This window comes from Rhinolophus sinicus, linkage group LG18, assembly GCF_036562045.2.
Source record: "Rhinolophus sinicus isolate RSC01 linkage group LG18, ASM3656204v1, whole genome shotgun sequence".
NCBI lineage: Eukaryota > Metazoa > Chordata > Mammalia > Chiroptera > Rhinolophidae > Rhinolophus > Rhinolophus sinicus.
Genome location: NC_133767.1, coordinates 12898761 through 12925087, shown reverse-complemented (window position 1 = coordinate 12925087; position 26327 = coordinate 12898761). Strand labels below are relative to the sequence as shown.

The 26327-nt window shown below is 58.5% G+C and overlaps 1 protein-coding gene and 1 pseudogene across 5 annotated transcripts; one reads left to right on the top strand and one right to left on the bottom strand.

Annotated features, from left to right (window-relative positions):
* Positions 1–17390, bottom strand: part of LOC109436710 (uncharacterized) — a 32417-nt pseudogene extending 15027 nt beyond the window's left edge.
* Positions 5079–25776, top strand: GLIS2 (GLIS family zinc finger 2). Of its 5 annotated transcripts, none has more exons than XM_074322622.1 (7): positions 5079–5216; positions 19598–19841; positions 20629–20801; positions 21367–21543; positions 21625–21758; positions 21842–21960; positions 22960–25776. In XM_074322622.1, the coding sequence occupies exons 2-7, from the start codon at positions 19670–19672 to the stop codon at positions 23757–23759; spliced, it is 1575 nt and encodes a 524-aa protein (XP_074178723.1). In that variant the 5' UTR covers positions 5079–5216; positions 19598–19669; the 3' UTR covers positions 23760–25776. The 5 variants fall into 5 exon arrangements, with proteins under 5 accessions (XP_074178723.1, XP_074178722.1, XP_074178719.1 ...); XM_074322621.1 differs by having other exon boundaries at positions 21839–21960; XM_074322620.1 differs by adding an exon at positions 8245–8276 and having other exon boundaries at positions 5085–5216; positions 21367–21758; positions 21839–21960.
* The last annotated feature ends 551 nt before the right edge of the window (positions 25777–26327 follow it).

Here is a 26327-nt window from a genome sequence, read left to right as displayed (position 1 = left end):
TCCCAGGTATTCTCAGCCCTGGGCCCTGCCAGCAGATGGGCAGAGTCATATGGTCAGACCAGGCCCAGCACAGGCCTCAGTGCTGACTCGAATCCCTCCTTTCTCACTAGTTCAGGGTGTGAGGACCAGCCAGGGCTGCTTCCCAGAACAAACACCCCACCCATAGTCTGCCCCAGCCCTGCAGGCACGGCAAGCCAGCGCCAACAGGAGAGACGCTCACCAGGCCACCAGCTCAAGGTTAATAAGTCAATCTGATCTCACTCCCTCCATCACTTCAGGCTTGTGCCCCCCCCCACCCCCGCCCATGGGTTGCAGCCTTCGTTAATAACAATAATAGCTACCATTTGTTGCGCTGCACCCCCCAGCCCCCCACCTCAGGCTTTGGTGGAAGCCCTTTGTGTGCCCTCTCCACTGAGCCTCACACAGCCTGGTAACAGGCACGAGGATCACCATTTCTCAGACTGGAAACTAAGGCTCAGAGAGACACAATGGCTGGGCTAAGTTCAAGAAACAAGAGTTCAGGATCTGCTGCCATTCATCCATACTGGTTCCTGTCATCTTGCCTACATCTGCAATGTAAGTCTTAGGGCTCATTTCTTCATATTTACCCTCAGCTCCTCGGATAGATTAAAGGATCTGGAAAGACAGAAACTGTGCTTATACCACTGAGTTTCCTGCTGGAGCTAGTACTGTGTGTTAATTAAAGAGCCATTTGCTAAGCACCTACGTTGTGCAGGAAACTCTCCGTATAGTGGGCAGGTGTATGTGTGTGAAAGAATGAGCCACTTCCCCTCTGAGTACTGATAGGCAAGGGGTCCCCAGTAGACTGAGAGATCTTTTTAAAGACATGGATGGGGTTGCCTAGCCCTGTGCACACAGTAGGCCTTCAATAAATGCTGTTGAATGTATCAAAGATATGGTGATGAAAGAAAACTGACTCTGGGTGGTGAACACACAATGTCATATATAGATGATGTATTACAGAATTGCACACCTGAAACCTATGAAACTTTAGTAACAATTGTCACCCCCAATAAACTTTAATTAAAAAAAATAAATAAAGGGGGCCGGCCCGGTGGCTCAGGCTGTTAGAGCTCCATGCTCCTAACTCCGAAGGCTGCCGGTTTGATTCCCACATGGGCCAGTGGGCTCTCAACTACAAGGTTGCCAGTTCAATTCCTCGAGTCCCCCAAGGGATGGTGGGCTCCGCCCCCTGCAACTAAGATTGAACACAGAACCTTGAGCTGAGCTGCCGCTGAGCTCCCGGATGGCTCAGTTAGTTGGAGTCCGTCCTCTCAACCACAAGGTTGCCAGCTAGACTCCCGCAAGGGATGGTGGGCTGTGCCCCCTGCAACTAGAAACGGCAACAGGACCTGGAGCTGAGCTGTGCCCTCCACAACTAAGACTGAAAGGACAACAACTTGACTTGGAAAAAAGTCCTGGAAGTACACACTGTTCCCCAATAAAGTCCTGTACCCCTTCCCCAATAAAAATAAATAAATAAATAAATAAATAAATAAATAAATAAATAAATGTTGTTGAATGAACACATAATAACAGCTTAATAAGCACCTGTTGAATGAACAAGAACCTAGGAAACATTCGATAAATGTCTATTGATGAAAGATTAGGGGACAAGATTCAGTCCCCAAAATACATCTATCAGCAATTTTCTTAGCTCAGGGTGATATAGCAGAATACCATAGACTGCAGGGATTAAACAACATACATTTACTTCTCACAGTTCTAGAGGCAGTCCAAGATATCAAAGTGGTGGCCGATTCAGTTCCTGGTGAGGGCTCTCTTCCTTGTTCGCTGAGTCCTCACGTGTGTGTGTGTGTGTGTGTGTGTGTGTGTGTGTGTGTGAGAGAGAGAGAGAGAGAGAGAGAGAGAGAGAGAGACCATCATGGGGACTCTACCCTCATGACCTTATTTAAATCTAATTACTTCCTAAAGGCTCCACATGCAAATACAGTTACATTGGGGATTAGGGCTTCAACCTATGAATTTGGGGAGGACACAAACATTCAGTTCCCAACAGCAATATTTATGAAGCATATACTATATTCCAGGTCCTGGGCAGAACTCTGCAGGGAGAATGAAGCAGCAGATAGTGCCCTTGTGTCTTACTCCTGGGGAATTTAGGGTTTAATGGGGGACAGTTCATAAAACATGGGAGGGAGCAGGTAGCAAAGAATGCGTGCTCAGGGTAGAGACTCTAGAGGGAGGAAACTCAGCTTGATGGTGGGGGAGGAAGACATCCCTCTTTATCCACCTTTCACTAAGGAGGAGGAAGCCAGGCCTGGCCTTACTGCTATAGCAAGTGCTGCCTCCTGGAAAAGCCAACCCCCAGAAACCTCTCAGAGCCTGGTCCTCTCAGATGTCCCCCAACCCCACCCTGCCAGTTATGTGATGCCCCAGGGACTTAGCAGGTTATAACACAAGCTTTGGAAGCAGAGGGACTGAGATTGCAATATGGACTATGCCTCCTATTAGCTTCTAAGACCTTGAGCAGGTTACTTAACCTGCCTGTGCCTCAGTTTCCTCCTCTGTAAAACAATAATATGAGCCACCCTCGCGGGTGTGAATATAATGAAAGTAAAATATCTGGTGCAGAGAAAGAACTGGACTGGCTGAGAATTGGGGGTTTCTGGTTGAGTCAACTCCATCCATCAAGATTATAGAGTTCTTCACTCTTGTTAGATTTGCAGGAGCCAAATTTAGGGGCTTATTTGCAGCTAAGGGCCCACCAGCTGGGTCCTGGAATTGACAATCCTTGCACCAGGCTTGACACCTGGTAGTGATTGCTAATATGTATTGAGAATGTACCTTATTTAATCTTCACAACTTCAGAAAGGAGATACTATTATTCATCATCCCAACATGGGAATACCAAGTCAGACTGACTTCTCACTGCAAGCAACCTGCTTATCCATGACAATAAATGTGTGTAGAAAAAAAAAAAGAAAAAAGAAAGAAAGAAAAAAAAAAGAAGGCCCTCAAGGGTGAAGGTTCCTTATGTTCAAGTGCCCCTTATGGCTGAGAGGTCATTGGGTTTCCCTGGTCTCTGGATTCAGTTCCTACTGGACTGTAAGCCCCAAAAGAGTAAGGACAGCTGGGGTTGTCGTCCTTTGTCCACACTGTCGCACAATGCCTGGCATCCTGCAAACACTCGGTAAGCATTTTTAACAGATATAAAATTAGCTCCTTGTGTACCTGTTTCATACATCTGGATTCCTTCATATGGAGCAAGACCTGGCAGAGGTCAGACGTTGTGACGCGGTCTGCGGCAGGGCCACGCTGCGGGCTGAATCGCCGCGATCCCTGAGGCCGGGAGGGGGCGCTCATCGTCCCTCAGCCTCCGCCCCTCCCCAAGCACCGGCTGGTCAGTGGACCCAAAGAGTCGGCTCTTAACAGCCCCCTCCTGCAAGGTGCTAGGTCACGAAGCTGGCCTTCCCCCGGGCCCATCTTATAGCTAATGTTTAACCCAGCTTCACTCCACATTATCTACACGAGGGAAACCGGGTGAGGTGGGGGTAGTGTCAACTACAAATCACCGCCTTCCGGGCCTACCGGCCTTTCTTGTATCACCCAACAGTTCATAATCATCTACTCTGTCCATTCATGCAGCTGTCATGAGCACCTACTATGTACCCATTTGCCCAAAATATGAGCATCTACTGTGTGTCCACGTAACAGTTCATGAGCAGCTACTATGTGCCAGGCGCTAGGGATGCTGCATGCTTTGGCAGAGATCGCGCCATGAAATACGCGAATGAAGGCGGAATTACGCCCGGAGGCAGCTGCCTCACCTATGGAGGATACTTTTTGTCTGCTGGATTCCTCAAGGCCAACTGTGTAGCGGCAAGGTTGGTAGGCAGCAGGGCTCCTTTTGAATCAAGGTTTGCCACCAGACAGCAGAGCAAGACTGGCCCAAACAAAACGCGAGTCGGGATTCAACATCAGGAGGAAAAAGCAACTTAGAAGGTGCAGGTGCGGGGATTTCTCACTCGCGTCTTTCCACTTTTTAAGCGGCACTGCGCTGGGCGCTGAGGGGCCAGTCGCAACCAAGGATCCCGCGGCGCTCAGGCTGGGGATGTATGTTGTCCCAACGGCTGGGACCAAGACGGCGGCCGAGCGGAAGCTCTGATTGCTCTGGTCCGGACCAGGTCCTTATTCCACTGTGAAGGAAACTGAGGCCGAGGGCAAGGCAGGGACCAGCCTGGAAAGTACGGGAGGAAGGCGCTGAACCCGGCCTCGAACCCCGGCGTGCGCCGCCCCGAATCCCGAGCCGGGGCCTCTGCCCGGCGGGCGCTGCCCGCGCGTTCCTGGAACTGGGCTGGGCGGAGAAATCAGGGCCTGCAGAGAGGCATTCCGGCCGCCCTCCCTGCCGCCCAGGGCCGCGGGGGGCCTGGCCAAGGTGACCCCACGGGAGGGAGGCGAGGGGCTCCCGCCCCCTCCTCCATCTTCCCGGTCTTCGGGGCTTTGCCTCTGGGCCCGCACGCCCTCCCTCCGGTCTTCTGCGAGACCGCCCCCTCCCCGGGTTTCCCCGAGGGCGGGACGTCCCCCCCACCCCCGCCACCCCTGGGCCACCTCCCGGCCGTGTCCTAGCGCTGCCCTCGGGCCGAGGGCGGGGCCGCGGGGGGGGACCCGAAGATGGGGTCGAGGGAGAAACACGCTGCCCGGCCGCAGCCGGGTGCCCCCTCCCTCCCGGTGCCCGCTGCCGGCCGCCGCGCGGCCCTTCACCTTCCCCTCCCCCGGCCCAGCGCCGGAGCGCGGCAGCCCCCTCCCCCCGATGCGCATGCCCCGCCTGGCAGCTGGCGCCCCGGGCCTGGGGCCGCCGCAGAGACAGGGGTTTGCTGAGAGGGCGGGAGGGAAACAGCAAGGGAGGGAGGAGGGAGGGCGGCCGCCCCCCGCGCCCCTCCTCCTCCCCCTCCTCCGCAGCTTGCCGGTCCCTCCTCCCGCCGCCTCCCTCCGCCCTCCTCCCTCCCTCTGCAAGACATCCCGGCCCGGCCCGGCCGCCGAGGCCACCTTCCCTGCCGGAGCTGCAGATGTGGCGGAGCGGCCGGGCGCCGGGCGGCCGTGCCAGGGGAGCCCGCGCCCCGTGAGCCTCGCGCCCCGGCCCCCGCCCGCTCCGGCCCCTCCCCAGCTCGCTCCCTGCCGCCCCCAGACCGCCGGAGCCCGCAGCCGGGAGCCCTACCGCCCCCGCCGCCGAGGTAGGAAGCCCCCGGGCGTCGCGCCGTGGGGACGGGGACCGGGCGGGGGCTCTGCCTGTCGCGCGGGGACTGCGGGGACTGCGGGGCTCGTGGGTCGCCTCCCCCTCCTGCGTCCGCGCCTCGCCCCGGGCCATTGTGAGCCCTCGCTGGGGCCCCTGCGCTCGCTCTTTCGCTCGCTGGCTCGCGCGCTCCCTCCCTCGCCGGCACTCCGGCCCCGTCCCTCTGTCTATGTCTTTCTCCTCCCTTCTGCCCTCCCTCCGTCCCGACGCCGGGCCGAGCTGCGGCCCGGTCCGGGGCGGGAGCAAACTTCGGCGGGGAAGTTGGGCGGCCGCGGTGGGGGTGCGCTGCAGGATGAGAGGGAGGCCACGGAGCCTGGGCACGAAGTTGTCTGGGGCAGCTGGGCAGCTTCTCCTTCCCACGACTGCGCCGGGGCTGTTTCTGGAACAGGGTTTGAAAGGTGTCTCCTCCCTTGTCCCGGAAAGTCTACCCCCAGCTGTCCCTGCTTAGACCCGGCCCTTCCTTGGGCAGGGGAGGGAGGCGTCCCTAAAGATCAGGACGGGGGTGCTGCCGCGTTTGGACAGAGAGCTGGAGTCCAGTCCAGCACTTGTTCCCCCTCTGCTGGCTGGGTGCAGCAGAGGGCCTGGCAGAGTGGGGAGGGCAGGGGTACCCAACCCCACGGAGGAAAGATCTGGAGGGGCAGGGGAGGGGGCGAGGCAGGTGCACCTGGAGGGAGGGAGATGCCCAGCGCCCTGCTTCCCCGCTGGCCCCCTGGGATGGGGCTGGAATCCAAGCTGGCACCTGGAGGCCTTGGCATACTGCCCTGCCCAGCCGGGTACTCAGGCCACAGCAGGGCAGCATGCTGCCCGTTTGCTTGTCCAGGAGGGCCTGCCTGATCTGGCCACCCCGGGCAGCGATGGTTGCAGGGAGCTACACGGCCCTGCCCTGGGGCCTGGGAAGCGGGACGGGATCCTGGGAGGAGTCCTGGGCCCCCAGCCATCTCAGCCCAGGATCTTGGCTCTGAAGGGAACGCTTGACACTGAAGGGGCAGCCAGGCCAGCCCAGGACCTGGCCAAGGCCTGGGCTCCCGTGGTTCTTGGTCTGGGCCAGGGACAGGGCCCGAGCTGTGGTCCTGGGAGGCAGCCATCCTGAGGGTCCAGCATGCCTGGTCCTGGAGGAAAGGTGGGGCTTCACCCACAGCTGGAGACACTCTGCTTCCCAGAGTTTCCTCAGTGTCTCCTAGAGGGCCTTCCTCAGCCCCCAGAACCAGGGAAGGGGAAACTGGCCCCTTCGGTCTGCCCACCCACCCAGCCCTCCCCAGTCCCACACGGGTGCCACGGGGCCACAGCTGTTCCAGCCCAGCCACACAGCCCTCCTCATGACCTCCGAGCCTTTTCCCTCTGCTCCTCCTTCTTCCCTCTGGGCCATGGCTGGGCCATGGCGGGGCCTCCCAGCTGGCCCTGGCCATGTGGGAGGGGCTGCACCTGGGGGCCACTCCCTGGGATACCCCTTTCCCTGCTTCAGCCCAGCCCATTTCACAGCCCACCCCTCAGCTGCGCTTGGCACTGTCAGCCTGCCAAGCAGGAGGGAGTGCCAGGGGTTTGGGGCACAATTTATAGGGGCTGGGGACCCCTTGAAAGCAGCCCTGTTTTCCTTAGCCCCTTCCCCTCCCCCTCCTTTTCCGGAGCTGCTATTAGCGCTGACCCTCTGACCCCCCCATGCCTGCCCACCCTTCCCTGTCTATGACCTTTGACCTTTGGTGTTAAATCCCTCCAGCTGGGGCTCTTCGGCCCCTGAGTGACCCTGGTGCAGGACCCCTGGGGGGGCCTCTCCCTCCTCCTGGCTCTCTACACAAGGACACCTGCCAGTCCTTCCCTCACTGATGGGGAGGGGGTGCCCTAGGAAGCCAGACAGTGAGTCACCCCACTTCCAGGCACCACTGCTTTTGGGGTGAGTGGCTTTGGGGGATTCGCTGGAGCTGGACCACAGCCTGGAGGGTGAGTGGGAAAAGCCCCCCCCATGAGTCTGCTGTCCTGGAATTGAGTCTTAGCTGGGCCAACTCCCAGGGGTTCTTGGGCCAGGCTCCTCCCCTTTCTGGGTCTCAGTTTCCTCATCTGTCAAACCAAGAGGTCGAACAAGATGAGCTTCCTGAGTGCCAGAGTCCATGAGAAAACTGGGGAGGGGGCAGTGAGAGAGGGGATAAGGCCAACAAAAGCCAACTCTCAATTATCCGTGGGTGGAGCCAGTATGAATAACTGCATGCCACAGACATCCAAAAACCTCATTTTAAACAATCTTGTGAACCGCGTCCCCCCAAAGCTTTTGTTGTTTCTAAAAAGCCCAGCTGCAAATGGGTAGCCACAGCCATGTCCTCTGCCTGGGCTCTCCTGGCTGCCTCACTGGGCGTGCCCAAGGAGAATGAGGGGGTGAACTGGCCTGCAGAAGACAGAGCTCTCCTGGGCCCCTCCTGGAGCCTGTCTGGAGGACTGGACCCCTCTCAGCCCCACCTTTCCGTCCTCCTCACATCTCTCTCCCCTCCTTCCCTGGCCTGGCCTTGGCCGCAGGCGGTGGGAGTGTCTTCTGCCACCTAATCCTCCCAGGGTCTGAGCTGCATGTGTTTTCCTGACATTTTCCCATGTGGGTTTCCATCTACCCAGACTGGCCTGGAATCCCAATTTCCCACTTGGGTGAGGGGGCAGGGACTGGTGCCAGACAGAGTTTGGGGCAATCCCAGGATGAGGGAGGGTGGCAACAGCTGTGGCCGGGGACCAGATGTGGGGAGTGGGGCCTGCAATTGAGCTCTTTGGGAGGTGTTTGGGGTGGGCCCCTGACGCTGTGGTGGGGCAGAGAAGACTGTGCTCCCAGCTCTCCCCTCCAATGTCCCAGGGAGGCCCCTCACCTAAGTGGGAAATTCAGACTGCAGTAGAGAGGCCTGAGCTAGGTGGAATGGGATGGGAGGCTGCCTTTTCCTAGGCTGGGGAGAAGGCTTCCTCTCTTCAGGGTTATTATTGTCCTTGTATATTTCACACAGATGCCTGAGGCCGGAGCGGGAATGCCTGGAAGGTACTGGGTGGTCCTCCCTTCACCCAGACAAGTGCCCTCCTCAGAGGTGGGAAGTATTGCTGGCCGGTGAGGAGGTATCTGGGGCCAGCCAGAAAGGTGTGCCTCTCCCCTAGTCCACCTGAGTTGTCTCCCCTCACAGGGTCTGTAACAGGGCCCAAGAGAGGGGCTAAGGCCCAGACATGTGTCTGGGGGTTCACCTCTTTGAGAACACCAGGACACCTGGTCTTGCCCCAGCCTGCTGCCAGCTCTGGGTGTGGGGTACCACACAGCTCCTTCAAGGCCCTTGGGACACATCTGACCAGTCTAAGGTGGATGCCTCAGCCCCACCCTGGAGGATTCTAATTCAGGAGTGGCCAGGTGGGGACTCATTGTCAACTAGGACCTCTAGAGCTTTGCTGATTGGCCAGGGTTGGTGCAACTGTTTTGATGCTGGGCAGGAAAGGACTTGCTAAGGGAGTGGGGGTGGGGTGGGGTGGGTCTCATGCAGGGGCACAGCCTGCAGTAGACCCAGATTTCTCCTCTGGCTCCCACGTAGCCCCCTACACCTTTGCTATCTTGGCAACTAATACAAATGCCATCTTAGGTCCCCAGGGACGGGGTGGGGGGCGAAATGGGTTAGGGATGGAGTATCATGGGGGAATGCCTTGAAACAAATTCCTGAAAAAAATCACAATGCCTTCCAATGGCTGGGTGGACTTTGGAGGTGATATCTGTCACTTGAAATTTCCACATTAACTTTGTGAGAGCGATCTATTGATCTTTATTAGACAAATGAGGAAACTGAGGCTCAGGATGGAAAAGGGCCACTGGGCATTGGGGCCCAATTTCCCCGGGGTCTGTTACAGCTGGGGTTGGTAGTAGTGTCTGATGGCCAGTTTCCCAGCCTGGCATGAGAAGGGACCCTGTTCCTGAGGGGAGCCTGAGCTGGTCCCAGCAGCTATGCACACAGGGTCCCAAGCATCCATCCTTTGGCTTCTGTTCCAGACCTCTCCATGGCCCAGGTCTGGCCCAGGTCTGCAGGGGTCCCTGGCCCTCCTTTCCCTTCCAGCTCAGGGACCCTTCCAGGGGAGCTCAGGGAGCCTACACACAGCCAATCCCCAAGGAGCCCCAGAGGTCTGACTCCTGGCTGAGATGTTTCTCCAAGCCTCTTGGGGGAGCTCTGGCCTTCCATGCCCCCTCCTCCTCCCAGAGGGGATGGAGGGTTCTGGTTAACTGATGGCTAGGCTGGGAGGGGCCTGGGGGGCACAGAAATGGGAAATGATTCTGATGGAGGGGGTCTTCCCATCTCTTCCAGATGCCCTTGGTAGGAGATGGAAGGGGGCTGAGAATTCCAGGCCATGACTGGGGGTGGGAGGGGGGTCTGGTGCCTCCTCAGGCCCTTTGTCTGCACTGCCTGAGAGGCCAGGTAGTACATGCCACAGAGGGCTCAACCTGTGAGCCTGTGACATGTATGTGTACACATACTCCTGTCTTGGCAGATGGCTGCCTGGGGAGGGAACTCAGACCCAGCCTTTGGCCCCCTCCTCCAATCATGGCCAAGGGCGGGTGGGGAGACCATAAAGGCCCCAGGAGACTACTGAGCTGCCTGAGTCAGCCCTGGGCGCCTCCAGGAAAACAATCCTGCCAGCTGACCAAGGGTCTCCACCATTTGCACAATGTGCTTACATGCAATGCCCCACTGGGACCCTGGGAGTAAGGAGGCTGGCTGCCTTGTGGGGGGAAACTGAGGCTCAGAGATTTGAGGGCTTGGCCTGGGGTCAGCTGGGGTCAGGAAAGGAAAGAAGGGGCCTGGAGCCTAGGGCTGTCTGGCCCTGGCCCCTAAAATGTCAATTTAGCCTGGGAATCCCCTCAGCTCCACTCCTGTCCCACCCCCCTACCCACTGCACAGGCATAACCTGGGGGACAGCTGTGTCTGGAGAAAGCCTCCCTCCCCTCACCCCCATGTCCACCTGGGTCTGACTGGCAAGTCCCAGACTCCCTGAGCCATTTCTCCCCTGGTTACTGCCTACTGTGTCCAGAGCCCCCCACCCCCACACTTCCAGGCTGACCGACCCCAGCTGTGATATCCCCCTGCCCCACCACCGTGGGCCCCTCCATTGTTCTGCATGTTCTAAAGTCACACCCCCCATCCCAGTACTGTTGGCTGTCTGCCTGCCAGCCCTACCCTCCTCCAGACCAAGCCCCCAGTGCCACCTGAGGACACCTAGTGACCACCCTGCAGGGTCCTATGGACCTGGGCTGTGAGTGCCCGAAGCAGCCCAGGCTTGGCAGGGCCCTACCCAGCGGGTGTTTCCTTTTGGGTTTGGAGGCTTCCCTGGCTTCTGGACTTGCTTTGCTGCCTGGAGTGGACAAGCAGGGGAGGGTGGGGTGGTGGGGAAGAAGGGCATGGGGTGGAGTCCAGAGTTCGTGCTGGCGCTCCTGCTGGGCCTGGTCTTGCCTGGCTGTTCTGGGTTGGGCTCTGTGCCAGTGCTGGGTGGAAGTTACAGGAGATGAAATGGGGGTACTAGGCCCTGATGGTCATTTCACCTGACCAAGACAATGCCGGCCGCCCCAGCCTTGTCCTGCTCCTGGGTCCCTTGAGCCAGACGGGGAGGCAGAAGCCTCTGTGTTATGGCCCAGGCCCTGCCTCTCACCTTGACGTTGGGCAAACCACTTCCTTCTTTGGGCTGCAAGTCCCTCTGTCCCTGGCCGGTGGCACCACAGGTAGATTCACTCATTCAGCAAACATTCACTGAATGCCAAGTGTCCGGGAAATGCGAAGGGTTGGTATATTGGTGCTGTTATGGGCATGGCGAGGATGCTCCAGCTCCAGTGCTATTCGAGGCCAGCCCCTTCCTTTCATGGATGGGGAAACCAAGGCCCAGAGCCTGGGCCACGTCACCTTGGGGCAGGCCTGGCTTCTGGCTCTGAGACCCAGCACTTTGCATTGTTGCCCAGTTCAAGCTGGTGGAAGGAATGAGCGCTGTGGGGGCCACGGGAGAAGGGCAGCGGTTTGTTCCATGAGGCCTTCTCTTCCACACCCCCAGAGGGCTCAGAGCTGCTAACCCTAGGTTTCCCTTCTTGGAAAGAGGCTCCAAATGTCAGGTGCAGGGGTGAGTATCTTGTGCTGAAGGTCAGGGGGCAGTGTACGAGTTCGGACAATTAAGTTTGCGAACTCATCCTAGAAAAAGTGCTACACACCTCATTGCTGAATATCGCTATGGTCACCTTCGAAGTGCTCCCCTTGGGAAGCTATGCACCGATGCCAGCGCCTAGTCCACCCTTCAAAGCAATTTTGGAACTCTTTTCCTGGAATGGCCGTCAGAGCTGTCATCTTATTACCTTTGATGTCCTGAATGTCCTCAGAATGTCTTACTTTCAGTATTTCCTTTATCTTTGGGTAAAGAAAGAAGTCACTGGGAGCCAGATGAGGTGAGTAGGGAGGGTGTTCCAATACAGTTAATTGTTTACTGGCTAAAATCTCCCTCACAGACAGTGCCGTGTGAGCTGGTGGATTGTCGCGATGCAAGAGCCATGAATTGTTGGAGAAAAGTTCAGATCGTCTGACTTTTTCACGCAGCTTTTCAGCACTTCCAAATAGTAAACTTGGTTCACTGTTTATCCAGTTGGTACAAATTCATAATGAACAATTCCCCAGCAAACATCGTTGCAACAAGTTCGCAAACTTAATTGTCAGATCTCGTATATGACACTGTGTAGGGCTGGGCACTTGGGACATTGTGGCATTAGTGACGTATTAGTGAGGACCTGGAGCCAGGGCAAGTGTGGCAGGTGGTACAGGGCCGTTGCAGGGCTCGGGATGCGGCTGTCAGCAGTGTGGGCCAGAGCCAGGTCCTGTGCTCAGCTCTGAGGCACCTGGAAGAACAGCTCGTGTACAGCTGCAAGAGGCTGAGGCTGGACAGGGTGAATCAGGGAAGACTTGCTGAAGGAGGGGGTAGGGAGAGTGGCAGCTAGAGGAGATGAGGGGGAACGTGGAAGATTGTAAAGCAGGAGCTGGCACTCAAGACATGAGCCTAAGGCTTAAAGGAGGCCCGGAATCATGAGAAAGGAGATGCTGCAGGGGAGAGCCTGGGGACAGGAGACTCTGGGCTGGAAAGGAAGATGGCACTTTCTGTGCAGAGCACTCCATGGCTGCCCAGTGCCCTCCAGGTTCTGGCCCAGCCTCCCCCGGGGCCTCCTCCGCTGCTGAATGACAGGCAGGTTCTCTGTCGGTCAGTTGGGGCCACACCCCCAGGTCCCTGAAGCATTGGGCCCAGAAAGAGTGTGGGCTTTGGCCCTGAGGTGAAGCCAACTGTGCTACTTACAGCTCTGTGAGCTTGGCAGGTGACTGAGCGACCCTGAGCCTCAGTGTCCCCACCCGGAAGATGTGGAGAATAGCACCTAATTGGCAGGGTGCTGAGGATGCATGGAGAGGGTGAGCAGGAGGCATGATGGCTGGTGCAGCCTGCAGAACTTGTTAGGACCCAGCACCCCCTCCACTACCACCCACTTCACCCCAGGTCCTCATGGCTGACTCAGATTCGCCCCCCACACTCGGCTGGAGCAGCCCTCCCCAACACTGTTTCTCCATTGCCCGCGTTTCCCCCACCGAAGTCTGGGTGCTCTTCATTCTCACTCATCTGTGGGCACCCCAGAACCAAGTGGAGGACCTGGTGTTGGAATGCATAACTGAGTGATGGGGTAAATGAAGCAGGGAGGGAAGGCCAAAGTCCAGAGCCTGCCTTGCCCGCCTCCCCTCCCGCTGGGACTTGGCAGGTGCTGTTCAGTGGGCCTGGTGCCTGTCCTGGGTGGTGGGAGGCGTGGGCCGCACGTCTCATCCTGTCTCCCCCCCGTAAGCTGAGATTCCTGGGTCCCGGACTCTAACACTGGTTATCTGCCATATGCAGTGTGTCCCGTGTGTGCACAGGTGTGACACAATGCATATGCCTGGATGTCGGGGGGTGCTGTGCATGCCCGTCCATGTCCTGTGGACACTGACCAATGCTTTGCTGGCCCCAGGGAGCTGGTGGAGTGCCCAGCCCTACCGCCCAGCACGAGTGGCACTGCTGCCTGGTGTGCCCGGGCTGCCTCTGTCTAGGCCTCGCTGGGTGTGTGTCCCCGTCTGGCTCCCTGGTGCCGGCCCCTCCCAGGGATTTGGGCAGCCTGGGCCCAGCTCTTCCCTGCCAGCCCGGGTGGGCAGGCGGGCAGGCGTGGGGGCTGCTTGGCGGGCTCGCCTCTGGCCAAGGCCCAGGTGCAGGCAGTGCTCCTAGCCCCACACACCACCTCCCCCCAAGCTGGGCAGACAGGAAAATACCAGACATAGTTGTGCAAAGGTGGCTGCAGGGCGGCAGGCGGCAGGGGGTGGGGGCCGCACTAGGGCGCCCAGAGCCACCAGGCTGAGGGGAGGCCTCTGTGCCAGGCTGGCCCCTGCAGCTGGATGGGCACACACATCTATATGAGTGTACATGTGTGGGCTGCTGCCCCCAGCCTGGTGTCACCCTGCTGGCACTGGAGAAGGAAGTACATCTCCTGAAGAGCTGGGGCTGGGGAGGCATGTGCGGGGAGCCAGCTGCATGCTTTCCAGCTTCAGTGCTGCCTGAACTATCTGGGTGACCTTGGCAGGCCAAGTTACTGTGTGGAGCACCCCGAGCCTGGGGTGGGGAACAAGAATCCTCAGGGTTACCAGTTGCTGGCACCTGCTGTATGCCAGGCACTAGGCCAGGGGCACCCTGCAGATGCCCCAAATCTCTACCCTGCTGGATGAGCTGGTACTTTATTGTGGTGCCTGTGTTATGGCTGAGAAAATCAAGGCTCAGAGGGGTGACAGGGACCCATCTGAGGCCTCATAACCAGGGGTAGGGACACAGAGGACTGGAACCAGGTAGCCTGGTTCTGGGTAGTGCTCTCTAAAACGCCCAAGTGGGGGCTCCTGACACACACCCCTGCACAGGTTCTGCCCAGCTGAGGCCTTTCCCGAGGCCCCCATAGCCTAGAGCAGAGAACTCTGCCCTGGCTAGGTCACCTGGGGGTGGTTGCACTCCCACCAGAGCTGGGTCTGCCCTCCCAGAGGATCTGGGGAGGCCCCGGTGCTGGCTGAGCACCCATCTGGGGATGGGGGAGGGGCCTGCCTGAGGGCAAGAGGTTCCCAGGGAAGGTGAACCCCATGCTCTTCCAGGAAGTGCTGCCTGCCCTGGCCCCTCTCCTGGGATCTGCTGGGCAGAGACCTCACAGGATAAGCCCTTCCCCTGCATCCTGGGAGGAGGTCTGCTGGGGCCTCCCAGTGTTCTTTCTTTGATGTAGCCAAGCTCTGGAAGGTGACCATGGTCAGCTGTGGCCGATCCACAGGACAGGAGAGGCCTGAGGCCCTCTGAGGGGCCCATGCTTGTTTAGTTACAAACTAAACCAAAGCCCAGGTGCTCCCCACGAGGGCAGTGAGTGGAGTGTGTGGGTACAGCAGGGAGCGCCAGTTCCCCCACTCAGCTGTCCTCACAGCTCTAGACTGGCCAAAGGCTGGGGAACTCCGAGATGGTGACACTTCATTCAACAAGTGTGATTAAGTACCTACTATGCACCCAGCACTGTTCTAGGTGCTGAATATTGCATATTAATGGGAAATATTAATCATTGGATGTGCATCATTGATTTCTCCCCCAAACCCAATGGGGATGGCTTATAACTACTATCTTCCCATTTTAGAGGTGAAGACTGGGGGGTGACTTGCCCTAAGTCACATGGGCCAGAAGTGGCAAGAGCCACATTGGAGACCCAGTGGTGGACTCCATACTTGGAGCTCTGCTCTGCTGCCTGGTCAGGAAGCACCCTCCCCCCAACCCCACCCCAGGATGAGGCCTGCCCCTGCCCTAGCCCCTGCCTCTGGGCTGTGGAGGAAGGTGGAGCTGCAGTGGTTCCCAGGAATGCAGGGCTGTGGGGCCCTTTGCTTTGGCAGTACATCTGCCTGGTACTCTCCAAGCCTCCCTTTGGCTGCCCCTCAGTGGGCCTCTCCAGCACCCACCCACAGCCTGCTGCCCCATCCTATACTCTGCACCCAGTTCCCACAAACCAGGGCAGGTGGGGGGGATGCCAAGCCTGAGCCCCTTTGCCTGCCCCTCCCCTTATCTTGGGCACAAGAGGGGCTAATGGTGAACAATACTTCTGGACTCACCTGGGCTTAAAACCAAGCTCTACCACAGACAAGCCGTGTGACCCTGGACAGGTCACTTAAACTCTCTGAGCCTCAGTTTTTGCATCTGTAAAATGGGGATGAACAGCACCTGTTGTAAGAGGTGCTGGCACATTGTCCAACTGTCGACACTTGGCTATTGGTAATGTTGTGTAATATTCACCCATGGCTTCCAGTCCTGGCTTGCCACCCACTTGTGTAATCTGGGATTGAGGCCCCTCTGGACCTCAGTTTCCCCACCTGTAAGACCAGCATGGTGAAGTGATGGTCCCAGTCACCAGACATGGGGGTACCCAGAGCACCCCGTTCCATTCAATATCAAGAATGTCACATGGGCTTTTGAGTTGCATCTTGGACCCGTCCCCAAGTCCTAGGCTGGGCAGGCCACAGCTGACCAAAGGGCAGTTTCAGGGTATCCCTCACATTGCCCTTGACAGTGCTGGTACACAGGTGGTCACACACCTGGCTCCAGTCTGCTGTGAGGTGGGCAGGGAGAGCCCTCATCTTACAGAGGGCCCTGCCTTCTCCCTGCTTCTGCCAAGGAGACCCTGAGTACTTAGGATGGGTGTGGTGGGCCCCCCTCCAGGCTCAGGGCCAGTTCCCCACCCCTCCCTAAGCAGAGGGAAAGGGGCTTTATCCAGAGCAGATTCCGGGCGGCTCCTAGTAGCCTGGTAGACTTGAGTCTCAGTTTCCCCGTCTGTATGACAGGGGACATGACTGCCACCTATTCACAGTAGAGGTTTTAGAAGGTTAAGAGAATTCATGGACAGACGGTGCTACACGGTAGGTGTTTAACGGATGCGTTCCACACCAGCCACAGGGCCCTGGAGGAGACAGTGCTTCTTCTGGGCCTCAGTTTCCTCAAATATCGACCCGCCAGTTGGAGGGTGAGGGCCCGCCTGGCGTTCACCGTACCCACGGAGAGTGGGCGGGGCCTCCAGGTAGGCCCGGAAGGCGAGGGGCTCGACCAGCGCTGCAGCTGGGGGCATTTGCTCCGCGGCCAGCAGCGCACAATAGCGGCCATTGTCTCGGGCCGGCCCGCGGGGAGGGTGCGCAGGGGCGGGGGCCGAGCCCGAGGGCCAGCGCGGCCCACCCCGGGATGACCCCCGCCCCGCCCCCGCCGCCCTGGTGGTCCCTGAGTCGTCCCGGTACGCCCTCTGCTCTAATTAGTTCCTTTTGCAGCTGGAGCCCGGGCGCAGGCGCGCGGAAACGCGACCACCTTGGTGCGACCTCCCCACCCGGCGTCCAGTCCTCCCCGGGCGCGCTCCGGCACCCCACAACCCCACGCCAGCAGGGTGGAGTCGCATCTCGGAGCTAGCAGTGCGGGGGAGTGGGGGGGTGGGGGGGAGGGCGCAGGGGGCGAGGTAGGATCTCCACGCTGCACCCAGGGGGCTCCTGCTGAGTGCCCGCACTGGGGTGTAGGAGACACATGGCCCTCCACCCACTGCTGGCCCCACCACTGGTTAAAAATCTTGCACCCTCAGCAGGCAGCCGCCCTTCGGAGGTCTTCCTTCTCCCCACCTCCCTGGTTGAATTCCCAGTTCCAAACCAGCACTCCACCCTAATCAGAAGGCCCAGTCCCCAGAGACACCCCCCCCCCCAACTTCCTGCCCCTGGGTTTTGCCCAGGGGTTCCTTCTGATGGAAGCCGGAGTCCAGCCCAGAGGCCCAGCCTCCCCACCCCTGGGAAAGGAGGAAGGAGCCGCCCCCAAACCCACAGCTCCCAGCACTCCCACCCTAGGCTGGCCCCACCTCAATTTCCCTCCCCCACCCCCAGGGGAAAACGCCTGTGACCCCACTCCTTGGCCAACCTCAAAGTGTCCCCTTCCACCTCACCGACAGCAGCTCTGTTCTTTGTTCCTGGGCTGGATGAAGGGCGGTGGGGGGCACGGGTGAGAGCTAGGGTCACGCTCTCTGGAGGCCAAAGGGGCAGACAACAGGGCCTGGAACCCTGAGACTGGCTATGATAACACGGAGGCCAGTCAGCCATCACCTGATGTAACTCATGATAACCAGCATCTTCTGCCCTGTGTCTGGCCCCGCCCTGGGAGACAGGCTCCTCTTGGGGCCCTCCCTGATTCTGAGTTGAGGTAGTATCTCCTGCGGGTCCTCAGCACAAGGTGACCCAGGGCCCAGGGGGAAAGCAGTGGGGCAGGTGCCAAGGATGTTGCTTGGGAAGCATCACTATGAGAGTCAATGTCAACTTGAATTCCCAGTTCCAAACTTCTTTACCCATAGTGCCCTTCTCTGGAAGGTCGGGTTGGGGTTGGAGGATGGAGGCTGTGGGGAGGCCTGTGGCCCTAGGCCAGCCAAGGACCAGGCCACCAGCCCTTCCTGGCTCCTGAATTCTTAATCAGCATAAATATTTACTTCCTTCCTCTCCTTCCAGGCTCCTAGCACAGAGGAGCTTCAGGGAGGTTGGACGGGGCCTGTGTCTAAAAATAAACAGGTGGAGGAGGGACAGGCAGACACACAGACAGACATAACTGGGGAGTGGGTCAGGCAGAGGGCAGCTCCTCCCCTAGCCAAAGGGAGAGTGGAGGGGCCTCAGTCCATCCATCACTGTCATCCACTCACCTGCCCGCCTGGGTCTGGAGCTTCTGAAGGACAGGGTGGCACTCTGGTCCCAGCCCCTCTTGCATCGCTGGGAGCTCCTGGCCTGTGCATGGCCTGGGGGGGGGCAAATCCAAACAGACCTGAGGGCTCTCACCTGGTGGAGTTTAACAGGGACAAGTCAAGTCACAGACCTGGGTCCCATGGCCAAGTGCAGCCACCTGTGCTCTAGTAACACAGTCCCCCTTGGGCTCAGAGAGTCTGATATTAGCCATGTGCTGGTGGGGTCTTGGGATGTGCCCCCAGAAGCAGAAGGTCCTTGTTCCTTGTGTGCTTGGAGGATCTTGGCACAAGTGGAGCTTGTCCTGGGAGACCCATAAGCCAGGGCTCAGAACCTGTTTAAAGTTGCTGAGGTGCTTGGCCTGGAGAAAAGATGAGCAGGGGATGCCCTCCCCTGTCCTGCCTGCACCTGCGCAACACTGGTCCCCAAGAAGACAAACCAGTCTTTTACCACATGGTGGTTATGGGGATATTCTGTATTATGAAAACCTGGATTCAGTGAATAGCCGGGAATATCTCATAATGTTGGCTTGTTTAGCAGATAGATTTTCAGGGTGTAATCGTCTCAATTAACAAATGCAAGGAAACACTGTGACTATTTCACCACACGTGAAAAGAGTGCTGCTCTAAGACGTTTGATTTGGAATAAAGACTTGACCTTGCTCTTGGGTCATTTATGTGAAGGAAACTACACCATTGAGACATTCTAAGAAAATGGTGAAAATTCCAGCATGAGAACTCATAGTAAAAGAATATCATGACCAGTAAAAAATGATGTATGTATATATTTTACTAACCACCAGACAGAGCTGGCTCATTTCCCTCCAACCCTACCCCTGGCTGGCCGGGCTGGGCCACAGTCCCCCGCTGCCCCCTGGTGGCAGCCCAGAGCCCTCTGGCTCCCCACGCCTGTTGGCACCTCTCCTGACCTCACTTGGCAAGGCCACCTGTCTGTACCCCCATCCCTTGGGGCCAAGCTTTGCTCAGCTTTGCCCAGTAAACTCTCAGCCTCGTTCTGTCAGAGGCGACCACAGCTGCCCCTGGGGCCCGGCACAGTGGGCACTCTGCAGTCAGTAGCTAAGGACAACGCAGGGCCACCATGGAGGACCCTTATTGCTCCTCTGGCTTGGTTTTGGGTCTTCTGGCTCTAACCAGGCATGTGTCCCAGGCATGACTTGCCACTTGGTCAGAAATGACCTTTGGGACTTGGCTGGCTATTTCCAGGGAGAAGATCTGGCTTTGAATCTGGTAGCTCTACCACTTCCTAGCTCTGGGACCTGAGGCAGTGTCTCTAACACTGTCTCATGGCAAAATGGACTCTCTGAGCTTTGCCTCCCAGAAAAAACTTGTGGGAAGTGGACATGGAAGCCCTGAGTAGGTGGTTGGTGCTATGATACCTGCTGGCCAGGCCACTCGGAGGGTCTCCTTCTCTGAGGAGACAGCCTTCACACTGCTGCACACCCGCTGCCCCCCTGTCCTGTGGGCTTTAACGGGTGCAGCCCGAGGAGGAGCCTGGGGCACTGTCACAGCCTGGCCCTGTCCTCCCTCAGGTTCCTGCCTGAATACCAGCTTGGGAGCGCCCCACGGCCCGCTGCCACGGCCAACCCCAGCCCCGCATCACCATGCACTCCTTGGACGAGCCGCTCGACCTGAAGCTGAGTATCACCAAGCTCCGGGCGGCGAGAGAAAAGCGGGAGAGGACGCTGAGTGTGGTCCGGCACCGAACTCTGCACAGGGAGCTGGGCCTGGTGGATGACAGCCCCACCCCGGGCTCCCCGGGCTCCCCGCCCTCAGGTACTGCACCCAGGCCGGGCCACAGTCTCCGGGCCCTGATGGAGAATGTCCAAGGTGTGTCCACCAGGACATAACCACAGCTTCCAGCTTAGAGCGCGCCTACGCTCTGGTTCTTCATCCTCCCAGCAGTTTACCTTTGGAGGTGACATTGTCCCTGGGAGGAAGAAACTGATCTGCCAGGTTTATAAAGCTGGAACAGCAGAGCCAGGGTTCAAATTGAGGCCTCTGGGAGAATGTGGAATGGTGGAGGTTCACATGTAGTAACGAAAGGCCCAACTCCTGGGTTTTGTGGGCGGCCAACCAGGTCAGTAGAGATTGGGGACCAAGCCCAGCAAGTGCTTGTAGGGATGCTTAGGGCTCAGGTCCTCTGCTCTGCCTCTAGTGTGCCGGAAAACCGTATCTACCACATCTGAGCTGGAAGGCTCTGGAAGCGGCCCAGCCCAAACCTCTCATTTTTACAGAAGGGTCCAGTGAGGCAGAAGGGGCCCAGGGAAAGTTAGAAATGTGACAGGAAGCTAGGGGCCCTGGCTTCCAGTTCCTAGTCACTCAGTGTACCAGATTACTGCATCTGTAAAATGGGTACTTCCTCCTTCTCATGTCAACCAATGGCCGAGCTCTCATGATGGCAGAGGTCACATTTGTCAGAAGCCTGGAGCCCCAGGGTGGTCTGGGAACATGGCCTGGCTGGGGTCTGCTTCTAGGGTCACAGTGAGGGATTCAGAGATGGGAGGGCCTGGCTGATGAGGACCAATGGCTCCAGCACCCCTAAACTGTGCCTGTCTTTTAGGCTTCCTGCTGAACCCCAAGTTCCCTGAGAAGGTGGAAGGACGCTTTACAGCGGCCCCTCTGGTGGACCTCAGCTTGTCGCCACCCTCTGGGCTGGACTCTCCCAATGGCAGCAGCTCGCTGTCCCCTGAGCGTCAAGGCAATGGGGACCTGCCTACAGTGCCCACCGCCCCGGTAAGGAGGGGGTGCGGGTTCTGGAAAGGGATGGTATATTGGTTTCCTGGGACCACTATAACAAAGGACCACCACCTGGGTGGCCTAAAACAACATAAATGTTTTCTCACTGTTCTGGAAGCTGACGTCCAAAATCAAGGTGTCGACAGAGTTGGTTCCTTCTGGAGGCAGGCTCTAGAGAGGAATCCTGCCTTGCCTCTTCCAGCTTCTGGTAGCTCCAGGCGATCCTTGCTTTGTAGCCATGTCACTCCGATCTGCCTCCATCGTCACACAGCCTTCCCTGTGTGTCTGTGTCCAAACCTCCTTCTTTCTCTCATGAAGACTGGCCACTGCATTTAGCGCTCACCCCAGTCTAGTCTGACCTCCTAACTTGATTACATCTACAAAGACCCTATTTCTGAATAAGGCCACACACACAGGTACACAGGGGGAGGGGGAGACGGTTAGGACTGGGAAATATCCTTGTAGGGGACACAATTCAACCTGCTACAGGAGACAGAGGGTGTCTGGGCCTGCCGGCCCCAACGGGTACTGACCAACTCTGACCATCGCCCTCTCCTGCCAGGATTTCCAGCCGTTGCGCTACCTCGACGGCGTCCCCAGCTCCTTCCAGTTCTTCCTGCCTCTGGGCTCCGGGGGGGCCCTGCACCTGCCTGCTTCCTCCTTCCTCACTACCCCTAAGGACAAGTGCCTCTCACCAGAACTACCCCTGCCCAAGCAGCTGGTGTGTCGCTGGGCCAAGGTGAGTGGGGGCCTGGAAGAGTGGGGCAGGGTCCGGGGTGGGTGCCCCTACATGTGCTCAGAACCCTCCCCGGCCCTGCAGTGTAACCAGCTCTTTGAGCTCCTGCAAGACCTGGTGGATCACGTCAACGACTACCACGTCAAGCCCGAGAAGGACGCAGGGTACTGCTGCCACTGGGAGGGATGTGCTCGTCACGGCCGAGGCTTCAACGCCAGGTGAGGGAGGGCGAGAGTGGGTGGAAGGGAAGGGGCATAGTGTCCAGCGAGCTGAGCCGTGCTCTGTGCCCTCCCTGGAGCAGGTACAAGATGCTTATCCACATCCGCACGCACACCAATGAGAAGCCGCACCGCTGCCCCACCTGCAGTAAGAGCTTCTCCCGCCTGGAGAACCTGAAGATACACAACCGGTCTCACACAGGTGAGAGGCGCGGCCGGAGGGTGACGGTTGGACAGGCTGCCCATGGTGGAGTGCCAGTCGTCCCTGAGCCTCCAACAGATGAGGGATGCGTCGCGTTGTTCACCGGTCTCTTTTCGAGTGCCATTTGCTGGGGATGACACTCTTGTGGGTCAGACCCTCCATATATGGGAGCATAGACAGACCTTCCTGGGTCACACTCAGCTTTGTTGGGTTTGTAAGATCCTCTGACTAATGGTACTTGTGGATGCAGCCAGTGTGTCTGCTTCATTCCTCACCATACCCCAGCACACAGAAGGGCCAGCACTGAGCAACAGAGCCACACACCTGATTTTAAATTTCCTAATCGCTGCATTAAATTACAAAGAAATAGGTGAAATGAATTATAATATATTTCCTTGAACCCAGTATGTCCAAAGTGTTATCATTTCAATATTAAAAATATCAATTAGACACTGCAATTCTTCATTTCGTACAAAGTCTGCAGAATCTGGTGTGAATTTTACACTCGTAGCATGTCTCAATTTGGACTGGCCATACTTCAAAGGTCCATAGTCTCAGGTGGTTCCGTCCCGGTCAGTGCCAGAGCCGACGTTTAGTAAATCTGGAGCCATTTTGCGGAGGAAGGGCCACATAAAGGGTAGTTGGCACTCACGTAGTACTCACAGTGGACTTGCCCCTAGTAGGGGCTTTATGGAAGTCTATACAGGTTCATTGGTTCACCTGCTGAAGTGGTCACTGTCACCCACAATTTGAAACATAGCACACAGTCGGGCCATGGCGGTTCTGGGGGTGACCAGGCTAGCTTCTCAGTGGCTGTGCCCACTGCCCACACCTGGGGCAAATCTTGTGCCAGGTGGTGGAGCCACCGCGCCCCAAATTGGACAGCCTGTGCTCTCAAGATTTTGGTCTGGGGTGAGGAACCTGGGGGGCTGCCAAGTGGGTGTTGCGTGGGGGCAGGACACTGGGCTGGGAGACCCCTCACACCGGCCCTGCCCACAGGTGAGAAGCCCTACGTCTGCCCATACGAGGGCTGCAACAAGCGCTATTCCAACTCAAGCGACCGCTTCAAGCACACGCGCACCCACTATGTGGACAAGCCCTACTACTGCAAGATGCCCGGTTGCCACAAGCGCTACACGGACCCCAGCTCGCTGCGCAAGCACATCAAGGCCCATGGCCACTTCGTGTCCCATGAGCAGCAGGAGCTTCTGCAACTGCGCCCGCCCCCAAAACCACCGCTGCCCACCCCCGACGGAAGCCCCTACGTCAGCGGGGCCCAGATCATCATCCCCAACCCTGCTGCCCTCTTTGGAGGCCCCGGCCTGCCTGGCCTGCCCCTACCCCTGGCTCCTGGCCCCCTCGACCTCAGTGCCCTGGCCTGTGGCAATGGTGGAGGTGGTGGGGGTGCGGCAGGCATGGGCCCTGGGTTGCCAGGCCCCATTCTGCCCCTTAATCTGGCCAAGAACCCACTGTTACCCTCGCCCTTTGGGGCAGGCGGACTGGGCCTGCCTGTGGTCTCCCTCCTGGCTGGCTCCGCAGGTGGGAAGGCCGAGGGGGAAAAGGGGCGTGGGGCAGTGCCGGCCAGAGCCCTCAGCATGGAGGGCCGCAAGACCCCCCTGGCGAGGACTGACAGTGGCCGCTCCCGGCCCAGCCCAGATGGACTCCCCCTGCTGCCGGGCACGGTGCTGGACCTGTCCACTGGTGTCAACTCAGCAGCCAGCAGCCCAGAGGCGCTGGCCCCTGGCTGGGTGGTCATCCCACCGGGCTCTGTGCTACTGAAACCGGCCGTGGTGAACTGAACCCATCCCGGGGACAGCTACCCACAACCGCCAGCAGCTCCTGGCCCAGCCCCGACGAACAGAAACTCTTCTGCGAAATAGCAATAATGTCCTCCTGCCCCTGGGGCCTGGTTGGCTGTGCCCCCGCCCCCCCCGCCCCCCCAGCAACCCTAGCCCTGGACAAGCTGGGCAGCAAGGATGGTGCTAGGTCATTGCTCCTGAGGGAGAACTGCCGCCGGCCAGGGAGAGCTGAGCTCCCGGGTGCTGAGGCCTTGCTCAGCTCTGGACCTCAGTCCCCTGTCCCATCCCCCACCCTGGTGCCTCCCTCACCCCGTGGCCAACCTGGGCAGGTCGCCCTCCCTCCCTGCCTTGTCCACCTGCCAGCCCATCCCAGCAGTGGGGGCAGATGGGGTGGTGGCATCTACCCTCCCTGCTGGTGCAGGGCTCCCTCTGCACCCCTTCACGTGTTGAGCTGTGACAGGGAGCCCCAGGATCGCAGCCCCACCCCTCCTGCCTAGCCTCACTAGGCCCCTGCTCTGGGGGCTCTTTGGACCCCTTTCCCTCTGGCCCACCCTCCAGAGGGAGAGCAAGACAGACGCAGGCACCAGCAAAGCCACAGGAAGAGCCACCTTATCCTTACGACAAGGTGCCTCCCGCTCGGAGAGGGAGGCCCGCTCTGCCCGCTCTCACCTATCTGTCTGAAAGCCAGCACTGCCGGAGGGTTAGCCCCTTCTCTTGGTTGAAGGATGCTCTCTAAGGTGAGGGGACAGCTGGCCACTCAGCTGCCCCTTTTCCACTGGGCCTCCTCCCTCTGCCTTTTAAGGAGCCCTGGAGTGTGGGAAGGGGAGGTGCCAGGACCTCGGGTCTGCCCGGCTCAGGGAACAGGTGGGGGGGCCTGGCCTTGGGCAGTGCCTCCTTGCACAAAGGGCTGCAGAAGCCTGCAAGCTGGCAGGAGACGGGAGGCTGGCTAGGGATGACCCCAGGCTGGGATGCACTCATTCTGGGGGTGCAAATCATAGGCAGCACACAGGTGAGGGAGGGCTTCAGGCCAGTGCTGGGCACCATGGACGGAGGCCCTAGGCTTGGGGGACAGTGAAGCAGCCGCGGACAGCCACAGGAGGCCGGCTCCTGCACCTGGGAGGGGAAAGTGGAGGAACTAGTCCGGACTCGGGGTACACCGTTGGCTTCTCCCAGCTGAGCCTGTTCTAGGTGTCCCCTTGACTCCCAAGGGCTGGAGTAAGCCAAGGAGCTGACACTCCACCTGGTGGGCTCTCCCACCAGGCCCTGCAGATGCAGCGCGTGCTCTTCCCACCTTGAGCCCTGAGGTGGCCTGGTGCAATCTGGGAGGTGTTGGCCTGGCCATCAGGAGCTCTGGCTCCTCGGCCTGGCCTGCCCTGTCCGTGGCCTTTGAGCAAGCCCGCCCTTTCCTGGCTATAGAACAAGGGAGCTGTGGCACAGCAGCGGGGTCCTTAGCAGCCCTGCGGTTCCTCTGAGCAGCTCTGCTGACCCCTCCCTTTCCTGGACTGCCCTTCTGTCCCAGAGGGGTCACCCTGACCGGCCCTAACAGGGCCCGGCAATGCTGGCTCTGCCCCTCGAAGGGGTTGTGAGCAAAGCAGGAAGGAGCTGGCCTCCTTTCTTCGGGCCCCACCCAGGACCCAGGCACCTCCACCCCCATTACGGGCCCCAGGCCCTTAAGTCCCCAGTTGTGGGGTGAGGGGTTTGAGACTCGAGCCCAGGGAGCAGAGGAACAGGGCACTGGAAGGTGACATTAGCTCAGCATGTGACTCAGTGATAGACCAGGCTCGAGAGGGCCGGTGTACGTGTTGTTGTTGTCGGTTTGTTGTTGCACATTCCAGGATATCAGTATTTTAACAGGTTCTAAGTGCCTTTCTATCGTAGCTTATGTTTTTCCTCCTCTTGGCTCCATTGCTGTTAGCATAGAGTTTAAAAAAAGAGATAAGCTAATGACTATAACAATATATTCCTCCATGTGAGAGGAAGTTTATAAAGAAACAATAAAAGTGAGTTGCAAAGATGGTATCTGTCTTGGACGTGTCAGAAGCTGGGCCTCCTGATGAGACCACTTCTGACTGCCCTGTGCCTGGCTCTGGCTCTGGCTCTGGTGTCACCCACCCCACACTGCAGCACCCAGAGGTCTTGTTCTGGGACTTCCTTCTGATCCTGTGGGTGCCGCCACTGCTGGGCGCTGGAAGGGTTGGGAGGGGCAGGTGCTGAGAGAGCAGGACGGGTAGGAATTGAAATGCAAGATTCCAGACACAGCCCACGGGCTGTCAGGTCTGTCCTGCCAGGACCTGCTGTGACTCTGGTGAGGGGCTTAGCTCTTGGGGAGACCCAGCTCCCTGGCCTTGGGGTCCAATGAGAGGCTTCTCTTCCCTGGCTGCACATGGAACATTCTGCCCAAATACTGAGATGCTAGAGTGAAACTAGGCAGCCTGTGACACAGCGGTGCTCCCCGCTGCGGTAGGAAGGGCCGGGATAGACCTGAGGAAAGTCATGCTATAGGAGGGGCTTGTCACTGGCAATATGACAGCAAGAGTGGCTGCGTCCTGTACGTGACAATATGCAGCC